At 48.1% G+C, this 12,927-nt stretch overlaps 2 protein-coding genes across 5 annotated transcripts; one reads left to right on the forward strand and one right to left on the reverse strand.

Moving 5' to 3' along the window:
• Positions 1-308: 308 nt before the first annotated feature.
• Positions 309-6,453, forward strand: LOC135585624 (protein SET DOMAIN GROUP 41-like). Of its 4 annotated transcripts, none has more exons than XM_065153489.1 (7): positions 309-1,189; positions 1,313-1,352; positions 1,434-1,546; positions 2,385-2,483; positions 4,269-5,429; positions 5,508-5,590; positions 6,317-6,453. In XM_065153489.1, exons 1-5 carry the CDS (start codon positions 359-361, stop codon positions 5,190-5,192), a joined length of 2,007 nt encoding a protein of 668 aa, XP_065009561.1. In that variant the 5' UTR covers positions 309-358; the 3' UTR covers positions 5,193-5,429; positions 5,508-5,590; positions 6,317-6,453. The 4 variants fall into 4 exon arrangements, with proteins under 4 accessions (XP_065009561.1, XP_065009562.1, XP_065009563.1 ...); XM_065153490.1 differs by having other exon boundaries at positions 6,301-6,436; XM_065153492.1 differs by having other exon boundaries at positions 310-1,189; positions 1,446-1,546.
• Positions 6,250-8,517, reverse strand: LOC103988466 (exocyst complex component EXO70C2). Its single transcript, XM_065153493.1, has 2 exons — positions 6,602-8,517; positions 6,250-6,527 (listed from the first exon to the last, which is right to left on the reverse strand). Exon 1 carries the CDS (start codon positions 8,371-8,373, stop codon positions 6,622-6,624), a length of 1,752 nt encoding a protein of 583 aa, XP_065009565.1. The 5' UTR covers positions 8,374-8,517; the 3' UTR covers positions 6,250-6,527; positions 6,602-6,621.
• Between the last annotated feature and the right edge of the window lie 4,410 nt (positions 8,518-12,927).

A 12,927-nucleotide genomic window follows, 5' to 3' on the forward strand; every position in this document is an offset into this window, starting at 1 on the left:
CGGGTCGAATTCTCTCATACAAGAACTTGACATTTAATTGCAGCTCGGTTCACGTGACGTCATTATCATATATAATATGAAAAAATTATTACCTCATCGTATTTTACTCCAAAGTTAAAAAGAAAATGAGGATTATGACATCATTTTCCTTTTTTTTGGAAGTAAATACTGCACAAAATAAAATAATCGACCACTCAAATCGTGCAATATTAAGACATGAATAGTTAATATCATTAATAGAAAAAAATTTCAATATTGAAGGGTTCGATTGTGCTCATTGTTTTGTTTTGGTTTTATAAAACTTGGAAAACATTTTGCTTCCGGAAGAAGATTTAAGCAACAAAGAAAACGTTTCTGAATGAATGAAAAGGGGAGAGAGAAGAGTATGGAAAACATGTTTCGCACTGCAGCAACAAGCGCCGAAGAGGAGCCCCGAGAACACCCGGCGATGGAGATGCGGGCGCGCGAAGAGACGGGGTTGGCGCGAGACATGACCCCACCCATTCCGCCCCTCGCCGCTGCCCTCCACCGCTGCTTCCTGCCATCCCGTTGCTCTGCTTGCTTCCGACCACTCGATTCCTTCCTCCCCTGCGCCGCCTGCCGAGGCGCCTCTCGCTACTGCTCTGCCGCCTGCTCCGCTGCCGACTCCTCCGCCCACGCCGCCAGCGGCGAGTGCTGCCTCCTCCGCGACCACCATCCTGACGGCGACACCTCCGACCTCCGCGCGGCGCTCCGGCTCCTCCACTCCCTCGAGACACTAGGGATGGGGATTCTCCCGCCCGCTTCCCTCCCCGACCAGCCGCGCCGGATCGCCGGCTTGCTTGCGAGCGATCTCGAGAAGGTTCTGGAGGAAGGAGGGGAGGTGGCGGAGAGGATATTGGAGGGGGCGGCGCTGATGTCGCTCGCGAGGGGTAGGGGTCGATCGCGAGAGGCCGACTTCGACGGCGGGGCGGCTTCCCCGGAGGTGGTGCTCTGGGCGGTGCTAAGGAACTCCGTGGAGGTGCATATTAGCGAGGTCGGCGCACTCGGGGTCGCGGTTTACGGCCCGGGCTTCTCTTGGTTCAACCATAGCTGCGTGCCCAACGCTTGCTACCGGTTCGAACTGGGTTACCGTTTCGGAGAACCCGGTCCAGTTACGCCGGAGTCGTTTCTTGCCTCGTCTGCTGCGGCCGGAGTGGCAACAGATGCGGTACGCTGTTCGATCACTTCTTTTGACTCCTTTCATCCTCCTCTGTTTCAGAGAAAGATGATTTCTTCTTTTGAGAATATATGTTTGTGGTGAGAGTGATGTCGAATTCGATGTTGGCTGCAGTGGAATGCATGGATTTATGGTGAAAGCAGATTGGCTTGTGGTGAAATTTTTGTTTCCGCCTTGCCTTTATCTGAAAAAAAGGAGAAAAAATTTCTGTCAATTGTATGAATATTTTATATAGTTTCTTTATTAGGATTCTCCAAATTTGGGCCAAGGGTTACTGTCCGGAGCATAAAGCCAATCATGAAAGGCGAAGAGGTTTGCGTTACGTACGTCGACCTGCTACAACCCAAGGTATAGTTTTTTATATTAATATTGTCTGGGACCTGGCCAGTGTGATGCTGAACTAGAAATGATCATGAACATCGTACAGGATTTAAATTGGCTAGTTTTTATTGCTTATCAATGTGACTTTATCCTAAACAAAGAAGTTGGAGTTGCAATCTTGAATAATTGATCATATTCAAATTTAATAATTTGATTCAAGCTTAAATTAAGCTGCTTCTGTGATTTTTTTTAGCTTGCCACGAGCTCAGCTAGATGATAAGAGTAATGTTTTTTTAAGTTCCCAGTTCAGACCCTTGATCCGTTTACTACAGACCGTGACCGGGCTTGATCAGGTGACAACCTTACTGTAAATATTGACACCAGTAAAGTACAGATCTTTTCTTGAATATAAATATCTTCCTATAATCCCCTTGCAATTTGCTGTGCAGCTCCTTGTTTTTTTCAATGCTGTGCAGCTCTGTTAATTGTATCTTCTTTTCATATATATGGAAGATAATCTAAACCTTGGATTCCTAATTTATTTTCACAACAAACAGTTATGGATCTCAAAAATCTTAAAAGCTCTTTTTATTTTTGAGTTGCTTTGGTTATTATATAACATTTGTTTCCTAATCTATTTTTGGTATCGCTCTTTTTCATCTTATATTAAAGTTCCTTTGTGTATCGAATTTGATGTTTGACTTGTTAAATTATATATAGTCTTTTACATGTAATTATGCATGGAGACCATTTATATTAGTGTGCTTTTTCTGTTGGTATTCATTTTTTCTTCTGGTGCTACATCTTTTCTGCTATTTCTTTTTTTTTTCAAATTGTTTGGTTCCTCTAATGTTTCTGTTTACAGGTCGAGAGACAAGATGATTTGTGGGAAAAATATCGATTTGTTTGCTGCTGTGGACGATGTGGTGCATCATCACCATTATATATGGATTTTGTTCTGAATGTAAGAAACCAAGCAAATTTAAGGATATCAACTTTTCATTTGCTTCTCTTTTTTCTTTTCCCATTTTGACTGTATAAAAGCAATAGTTCCAGTATTAGCATCCACTTTTCCATTATTTGATATTGTTGAAATTTTCCTTTTCTGAAGCACTATGGCTGATCATGAAACATAAACTGCACATAATTTGTTAGCAGGATTATGTCATTGCTTATACTTATACTGGTTCTTTTTATTAGGTGACTTCTTTGTACAATTTCAAATGATTTTTCATTACATAAAGATTTCTTAAACATTCAATTTACATGCAAGTTAAATATCATGTTTAAGCTGCAAGAACTGATTGGTACGGTTCTTACAACTTGAGCCTTAATTTCTTTACCAAATGATTTCTTTTTCTTTTTTGCAGTTTTTTATGTTGGTATTAGTTCCATTCAGATTACGGGCTTTGATAGTCATGTCCTTGTAAAAGATGTTCTTGCAATCAGGAAGTTCTATCAGATTCCTCAACAATGGAAACATACAATTCTTTTTGATATATTGCTTTCTGATGCATGCATCACATTTGCCCTTGCTCAATTGCTGGGCATGTAAGTGAGGAATAGTGTAACCCAGCCTTAGATTCTTTTGCATTTTCTAATCTAGATAATTCTCATAGGTTTTCATATTAATGATGTATGATATGCATTGTGGTATTTGCAGAAGTCATTACATGACTTATCGTAAAATTTATTTTAGGAGTTATTTTGAACTAAAGTACTAATGCATAACATTTGAAATGTCATCAACAACGAGCCCCAGCTAATTGGGTTTGGCTACGTAGCATTTGAATGGTGGACGAGCTTAAATCTGTGCCAGTTAAATGATCTTTGTCAAAGAGATGGTCAAAGAGAGAGGTAACTGGAATTTAAATATTAAAACAAACTTGAATCTAATTAACCATAATTAATTTAGTGCAACCTGCTATAGTTACTTTATTAGTGCGCTTTGAGAAATGTGGAAATGTTGAGGAAAAGCACCATTATAACACTTTCGCAAATGTAAACCATACTAATTCACAAGATGATCTTACTAATTTTTACTCAGGATAGGCAGTGTAGATGCGGACGAGTTGCATAGTTGAGTGAAATGGCTTCATAGTGACAATTGGTAGCATGCTAGGAGCAAATCTTGAATGCTGCTTTTTCTAATTAAAGTTGGTAGTTTCTGAGTTTCACTATTATTTGACTTTTCTATTTATAGAACCATTTGTTCACAATTGTATTATTGTTACAGTGTCTGAGACTTGGAAACTTATACACAGACTTATGTAGATCTAACGCAGTAAATGTTGGTTTCTGGGATATGTTGCTGTAAACTAAAGTCCATGTTGTTCTGTATCCTTGTCAGTGATATCACAGAGACAAGATTACCATAGTACAAATTTCCAAATCTCTGTAGATTCTTGAATTTGTTTAGACAACCAGCCTCCATGTGATTGATTTCTAATTATTTCGGTAAATAAGAAAATTTTAATACCATTGGTTTCTCTCTTAAAAATCTAAACATATCATTATCACATATATCAATCGTAATAGATTTGTTAATAAACTAGTGCCATTGATATAATCTTGTATCTGATTCAGCAGTTTCTGATTGGTTTTCTCACTGATGCTATACTACATTCATTGCAATCCGTAAATATGTAATAATAGATACACCTTAAACTTCTTGGTAACTATTGATGAATGTGGAATTCAACAATGAGTCTTTGTTAGATTGAAATGTGTGGATTTGACTTCAGATCAGTGTGATGCTAGGGAATTGAGCCTAGACAACTGCAGTAACAGCACAGATCCCTGTTGTGAAGAATTTGCTGATATACTAGATCAAGCTATAGCTGATTACACATTAGATGAGAATCCTGAAGCTTGCTGTGAGAAGCTTGAAAGCATGCTTTTCTGTAGCTCTCAAGACAAAGAGTTTCATGCTGGAGGAAGAATCAAATTGCATACTCTTCATCATCTTCCTCTTAATGCATACATCACCCTCTCATCTGCATATCGGACACGTCTGTTCAACTTGCTTGCCATCTCTTTGGATGAAGGTAACAATTCTGAGGCCTTTAAGATGGGCAGAGCTGCTGCATCATACTCTTTGCTACTTGCTGGCACCGTGCACCATTTGTTCTTGTCTGAACCCTCCTTGATAGCAACCACTGCACATTTCCTTGTAAGTGCAGCTGAATCTACATGCGGCATTCTTAGAATTCCAGGGTGGTCACTAAATGCAAATCAATGCAAGTCAGACATTGACTCAGTATTATGTCATTATCAGAGTATCATGATGGAACATTCATTGGATGAGTGCAAGGCAACATCAATGAGGTTTCTGGGATGTATTTCAGAAATTCTATCAAGAACCTGGCCGTTTTTAACTGAAGGTTTGCCTTACTTGGAAAGCATAAACAGCCCAGTAGATTTTAGTTGGCTTGGTCCGAATGTCATAAATCCTCAGTGTTTTGCCAATCCGAGAGGGATATCTGACTTCATTAATAAAGATCGCTCTGGGTGTAGACATCATGAAGATATATTCATCGAAGACAAAAGGAGGTTCTTGTTTCAGCTTGTTGTTCATTGCTTCGCTTACGGTAGATATCTGGCAAGCATATGCTATGGACCACAATGCAATTTGGCAGATCATGTAGAGATTATGCTTCATGGTTTTTTATGATTGTTATTTGATCCATTGACTATTCAGAAGACCTTTTCACAAGCCATATTATTGTCTTTACTGTCACATATACAATTAACTAATTGTGTATGTGAATCTCGAGTCATTACTTGGTCAGAAATGAAATATAAATTCTTGGTGCAACTCTGTTTCTATGACTGCACATCCGGATGACGTGTCATCCAAAGCTCTACTGTGATGGCATCTGAAATGCTGTTGCAAAACGCCGGTCAGGAGGTGAGTGCCAAAAATCTCAATGCACTTTTGTTCTCATCTGTTTGAGTTGTCTGATCAACCCTTATGGTTTTGTGCCAGCATTAACACAAGTCTCTCTGCACTCAGACCGCCATCAACCTGTCACTTTTATAAGTCGACTGGGTGAGGAAAACTGAAATGAGGTAATGATCTTCTGTGATTTTACTGTCATTCTGGTTTGAAGATAGATTTGTGTTCTTTATTAATCATGTGGCATATCTGTTTTGTGATCAACTTGAATTCACTAATATGAAAAGGTTCACTCTTAAGTCGTATCTGCTTGTGACATGGTCTGCATCAAACAGGTAAATTGTGCTTGAGAATAAGACTATTTTGGCTACAAGTTCTTGCAATCTCAACATGGACAACAGATTTTGCAATGTTTGAAGCTTGGACTAAGTAGATATACACATACACATACATATCTCAAAATGAATACATATCAAATTCCTTTGGAGATGGAATGAACACTTTTGTTCATCCTGTGCATCTCTCTCAAAAACCTGATTTGTGAGACCACAATTAACATAGACAGTCCAATGTTGAGACATTCGGATTGATTAATACATTTATCACACAAAGTGATAGGTTTTGGAGTTCATGAATATCATATGAATATACTATGTTCCTCTTTTGTGTTCAAAGTAGTAATTTGCTGTGGTTCCAAAAAAAGAAAAAGAATCATACATTCAGAAATTTTATTTTATTTTATTTTTTGGTTAAGGCTCATAATATTAAAACTTAAAGAAAATTCCTTGATAACACCATATATTGTAATTGTAAAATCTAATCTTACCAGCAGTGGATCATAAATCAGATAATTGAGATTTGCTTTATTTTTTGTGTGATGGAGATCATGATCTTTCCAGAGTCCAACAAGACTCGTCGTGATGACTAGGAAGCTTAACGAGTTCAAGACACAACACCCACACAAGCAACGGAAAGGGCAGAATACGGTCGCTCTGTGTTGAGCCGCAGAAAGCTCGGCTCCCCGCGAGAATGCTCTGCCTTCCTCGAGCCCAGCATGAACGAGGCCCGGAATCCAGATCGTGGAGCGCAGCAGTTGTTCGTCGTCGCCTCCTGCGCAACCAGATTTCTCGATTAGAGGATTCCGACGAACACGGTGGAAGACGACACAACGGCAGCGTACTCACCACCACCAGCAGCCCCCCCCTCACGTCCTCCTCTTGCTCGCCATGGAAGAAGGGTTGCCGTCGAACAGCTCGTCGATCAGATTCTCCAGATCCTCCGCCCCGAACTTGATGTACTTCTCCGTCTGCCTCCCCGGGTCGAGGTACTGCGAGAACCTCCCCAGGAAGGACCGGTAGGCCGGCACCACCACCGCCGACACCGACACCCTCAGCTCCGACTGCAGTTGCTCGTCGCTCACCACCCACGAGCTTTGCGCCTTGTGGATGTCTTCGAACATGGCGTTGAAGCTCTTGAACCGCTCCTTGAGCAACGGCTTGTACACGCTCCCCTTCACCTGGAGCCCGTCGTCCCGCAGGCAGGCCAGCAGCTTGGACCACGTCTCCCGCTGGTAGTTCTTGTGGTACTGCCTCAGGTCCGACGACCGCTTCCGGTACCACGTCTCCCCCACCAGCTGATGGATCTCCGGCGACCCCTTCACCTTCTTCGCGACGTACCGCCCGTTGTTCATCAAGAAGATGTTGCTCAAAGCGAGGTCCTTGTACAGCTTCGATTTCGACTCCAGATTGGAGTGCAGCAAGTCCATCGCCCCCACTAGTTGAGCTGCGAACGGATTGTAATTTCCGTTGCCGCCATTGTTGCCGCGGTTGTCGCCCCTGCCGCCCCCGCCGCTTCCCCGTGAATTGTCGCCGTCCCCGTCGGTGGACGATGGCTTCTCGGAATGTCTGTGCTCCTTGAAGACCTGCTCCAGCGTGTTCTTGTACTCGCAGGCGTACTTGAGGTAGTTCGTCACGTAGCGGGTGAGCGGGTGGACTGCGCCGCCGGGCACAGGGGTCTTACTGCTGTCGGCTTTGATGGAGCTCTCCAGTTCGCAGAAGATTGCGACGGCTGCCTCTCCGAGACGAAACCGTACCGAGGATATCTCCGTCTTGGGATCCACAAGGATGGAGGATTCTTCCTGGTCGGCTTCGTCCGGGAGCAGGGCGTCGACGGTCGGCATCACGTCGCGCATGGCCTCGTAGATGTCGAGCACCTTGAACAGCTTCTCGGCGGAGCGTTTGGTCATCGTGACAGCCTCCGCGAAGGTGAGGAGCTGGATGATGGCGCAGTGGGCTAAGCTGCGAAAGAGGCGGTCGGAGATGGCGCGGTGGCTGGCGAAAACAGCCTCGCAGAGCTCGCGCTCGGCGGAGATGGAGGCCGTGATGGTGTGCCGAAAGGCCTTGATCCACGTCGCGATCTCGGACTCCAGGGACTCCCATGCCATCTTCAGCACGTCCTCGATGCTGACCTTCTCGAAACCGAGGCTCGGCAGTCCTGCCTCGAAGGCATTGCGCCGGGCGACGGCGAACACCTGGCAGCACTCGGCATCATACCCGGCGGAGATCATGGCGTCGGCGATCTTGTGCAGCCTCTCGACGGCCTCCGGTGGATACGCGGGGGAAGGCACGCAGGAACTTGGTTCCGACGAGGGTGGCACGTGGCGATCGAACTCGTAGAGGCGGCTGAACGAGGGCTGCGGCTTGGTCTTGGAGCTGCTGCTGACGGCCTCCTGCTTTGTTCTGGCGTCCTGAAGCAACGAGTGGAACTCATCTTCGAGGAAGCACATGGCCTGGTGGAGGACGGTGCCGGATCGGTTCATCGCCTGCTGGTACTTGGGCTCCGACGAGAACTTCCTCAACCCCGTCGTCAGCTTCGAGACCCTGTCGATCGCATCGAGAAGCGACGACTCGGCACCACCGGAGGGCCACTTCTCGTCGCCTGTTTCGTACGTGGCCATCTCCTCCTCCACCAAAACCACAAACTTCTCGACGGTAGATTCAGGGATCTCCGGTGGCTCGTGCCTCCCATCTCGACCATCTCCGACGGCGAGAAGGACGGCGAGGAAGTTATCGATGTCTCCGGAGACGGTAATCAAATTGGCTTCCGGCTTCTCACCATTGCTTGCACCCTCCCCCATCTTCCCGGCCCTCTCCTCGGCCTCCTCCTCCTCCTCCTCCTCCTCTTCTTGAATGGTCTCTTTGTTGCGTCTCTCCTTCCTCTCGTGGCCTTGTTCCAACTTGACGGTGCCCAAGGAGAAGTTGCGGTCGATCTCCCGGCGCTTCTCGTCGCGGCCGGAGGAGAAGCTGCTGGATTTCCTAGGAGCAAGTGGTTGATTACACTCCATCGACGTCTTTCTCCCTTCTCTGACGTGTTCTTGCGTTCAGCAAAAGAAGCCAACCAAGGGTGGCAAAGAGATGAAACCAAGGAGAGGAGCGCGAGGCAAAGGGGTGGCGGAAACTGAGGAGGAGGGATCACCATTTGAAATGGTCATCGCTTTTAGAGAGAGAGAGAGAGAGAGAGATGTTCTATTGGGTGATCGGACTAAGTCAATCGGGCAATGGTTGACTCCACACGCACAGACGTTGGAGCCACGTAAACAGTTAGTAGAGGCCACTAAATAATCAATTTCGACTATTATTTAGTGACATAAAAGCGTTATATTATATTTGTTTTATGTCGACGTGAGGAGCGGCTCGAGACACCGAGGAATACAATTCCGGTCCCCCACTTTGACTTCACTTGGAGACATGCAATTCACAACGCCTTTTGTGAGTACGCATTAATATAGGTTTATATGTTTACTTTTGAACCACTAACAATGATCTAATTTGTCAACTAAAGATATATTATATCATTAACTTGTTAATATTGGAGGATGGGAAGGAAAATATATGTGAATTTTCTTGGCGAGCTGAGTCCAAATATTGAACGATGGTGATGAAGAAGATTTAGGGCAGAAATTTGATCATAAGCAGGTCATTTTAGTTACTTAATATTTTTGAACCATACATATATAGGTGGTGTTCAATTAGGTTAAACCTGACATGCAGGGTTTTCTATTGGAAACCATGTGGATGATGAGGTGTTTCCCCATTCTCTTCTTCCTCTGATGGAAAATGGTGGTGACAAAAATATATATCTTTTTTTTATTTTTTAGAAAATAAAATATTTTTGATTAAAATATCTTCTTCCTCTGAATTAAATTATTTTTTTATTCGATTTGATTAAAATAAAATAGTCTAAATCGGTGTTGATAAAGATAATAATGGCGACAAGACTCGGGCTGACGTCAGTTGTCCCAGATGACGTCTCACGCCCCGATCGACCCGACAATACCTGGTCAAATAGATCGGAACGTCGATCGAGGCGCATTAATGACCTGCTCAGGCTCGGTCGTTCACGCCACGCCAACACCAGTGTCAGACGCTACTAGTAATACAAGCCTGTCCCCCATGCAAGCGGGCACATCAGGAAACAGTAAGCTTCCCTATAAATACCCTCGTGTTCTAAACGGGGGAAAAGAGGAGCAAGATACCAACATAGATAAAAAAAACCCCCTGCGACTATTCACTAACTTGATCGTCGGAGGGGTCGGGCCGAGCTCCCCCGACCCAACCTTTGTGCAGGTGCGAAGGCGGAGGTCTCTCACTAAACGCCCAGGCGAGGAGCCCCTTCCCGGAAGAAACGACGACCTCGTCCCGATCGAACCACCGTAATCGGCCACCTCAGTAGTCTCGAGAAACGTCCCAAGGAGATCCCCCCTCATCCGAACCCGAACCAAGCCGCGTCGGCCCCGAGGCCATGACTTAAAGTTGTTTACACCAACACCTTGGCGCTAGAAGGAGGGCCAAATATCGAGGGATCACCCGAATGGCTCAGACAAGTCTGCGGCTGTGAGGTCACACCCGATTGGAGCTTCGGGGGAACATCTCCCGCACAGAGATCTTCGCGACGAACACCCCGCCATGACCTCAGAGCGCCATTGGCGGGTATTCAACGACCCGGGCTGGTCGTCGCCCGAAGGTGCCCCAGCCGACCCGTCACCCGTGTCGTCCGAAGCCTTTTTGGACCTTGCCCATCAAGTCCGAGCTCTGACGGGTATGGTACAAACCATTATCCCGCTCGTTTCTCATCTGGCACACCCGCTTGTGATTCAACCACTATGACAACAGGAGCCGCCCGTTCGGGCCCACACGCCACTTCCGGAGTTCCCTACTTCGCCTCAGTTCCGATCGGCCCCACTCGGGGATCGAGTGATGGAAAACCCGAGCGGTCGCCCGGAACCCGAGGCATTATCTTCGGATTCAACGGACTCCCTACGAGCCCAGCTACGCTTTGTTAGTCAGCGGCTCGACGAAGTGGAGAAGGAGGTTCACAGGTCAAAGGGAGAGCTCAGGGAGGACGCACACCAGGGATCTCCGTTCACACCCGAGATACAGGATCAGACAGTCCCCTCGAACTTCCGACCCCCCTCCCTGGACGCTTACGACGGCTCCACCGACCCAACGGACCATGTAGCCACTTTCCGTGCCCAGATGACACTGTATGGAACTTCTGATGCTTTGATGTGCAGGGCGTTTCCCACCACCCTGAGGGGGCCGGCCCGCACATGGTACATCGGCCTGAAGACCGAGACGATCGCCTCCTTTGACCAGCTCGTCAAGGACTTCGAACTCAACTTCTTGGCCTACGCCAGGCCAAAGCCGACCGTTGCACTACTCCTCGAACTCAACCAAAGGGAGGATGAGCCCCTCTCCTATTTTGTGAATCGCTTTACAACACAAATCCGGGGGTTGCCGGACGCTCATCCCTCTCTGTTAGTGCAGGCGTTTATGACAGGCCTGCAGCCTTCTAGATTCTGCTGGTCCCTCATGGAGCAACCCCCCACCACAGTACCAGATATGCTCCAGCGGGCTAACCAGTACATCGCGGCGGAGGCCCGGGTGGCCGTGAGGAGAAGGAGCGACTTTCGACTGCGGGCTCCATAGAAGAGGTCAAGCACCCGCGGTGGCCATCCGATGTAGTCCTCATGAAAAGAAATCTAGGCCCTGCCTCAGTCTCTTCTGAGTGAAGGTTCAGTATCTATCTGACCGCCTCTCGGCTCACGGTTAGCCCTGGCCTAACCCCCTTTTTATCTACACGGCTCGGCCGTAGACTGCCCAAGCCTACGCAGCTTGCCTGCTTGAGCATGTACCTCGCCTATCGACTGCCCGAGTACACCGCTGCGCAGCCTGCTTGCCTGAGCATGTACCTCGGCTGCCGACTGCCCGAGACCCCTACCTTAGCGCGGCTTGCCCGCCTGAGCCATATCCCTCGGTCGTAGCCCGCCTAAGCCGTGCTCCTCGGCTGCGTGCTGCTTGAGACCCCTACCTCAGCGCGGCCTGCCCGCCTGAGCTATAGCCCTCGGCTGTAGCCCACCTGCGCCCTACCCCTCGGTCGTAACCAGCCTGCGTCGTGCTCCTCGGCTGCGTGCTGCCCGAGACCCCTACCTCAGCGCGGCCTGCCCGCCTAAGCCACATCCCTCGGACGCGTGTCGCTCGGACCACACCTGCTCACGTTGCCCGCCTGCGTCGTGCTCCTCGGGCGCATGTTGCCTGGACCACACTTGCGCGCCCTGCCCGCCTGCGTCGTGCTCCTCGGACGCATGTTGCCCGAGACCACACCTGCGCGGCCAACCCGCCTACGTTGTGCTCCTCGGCTCCATGCTCCCCGAGACCACACCTGTGCGGCCAGACCGCCTGCGTCGTGCTCCTCGGCTCCATGCTCCCGAGACCACACCTGCGCGGCCAGCCCGCCTACGTCGTGCTTCTCGGCTCCATGAGACCACACCTGCACGGCCAACCCGCCTGCGTCGTGCTCCTCGATTTCATGCTCCCCGAGACCACACCTGCACGGCCTGCCCGCCTGCATCGTGCTCCTCGGCTCCATGTTGCCCGAGATCACACCTGCGCGGCCTGCCCACCTGCGTCGTGCTCCTCGGCTCCATGCTCCCCAAGACCACACCTGCACAGCTAGCCCGCTTGCGTTGTGCTCCTCGGCTCCATGCTCCCCGAGACCACAGCCTCCACTCGGCTCAAAATCGAAGCCATGCCTCGGACCCCCCTTTACAGCATCCGACACATAGCTTCCTTCGGGGGGGGGGGGGAATATGATGAGGATAATAATGGCGACAAGACTCGGGCTGACGTCAGCTGCCCCAGATGATGCCTCACGCCCCGATCAACCCGACAGCACCTGGTCAAATGGATCGGAACGCCGATCAAGGCGCATTAACGACCCGCTCAGGCTCGGTCATTCACGCCACGCCAACACCAGTGTCAGACGCTACCAGGAATACGAGCCTGCCCCCTGCAAGCGGGCACATCAGGAAACAGTAAGCTTCCCTATAAATACCCTCACGTTCTAAACGGGGGAAAAGAGGAGCAAGATACCAACATAGATAAAAAAAAACCCTCTGCCACTATTCACTAACTTGATCGTCGGAGGGGTCGGGCCGAGCTCCCCCGACCTG

This window comes from Musa acuminata, chromosome BXJ3-6 (genome assembly GCF_036884655.1).
Source record: "Musa acuminata AAA Group cultivar baxijiao chromosome BXJ3-6, Cavendish_Baxijiao_AAA, whole genome shotgun sequence".
Classification (NCBI taxonomy): domain Eukaryota; kingdom Viridiplantae; phylum Streptophyta; class Magnoliopsida; order Zingiberales; family Musaceae; genus Musa; species Musa acuminata.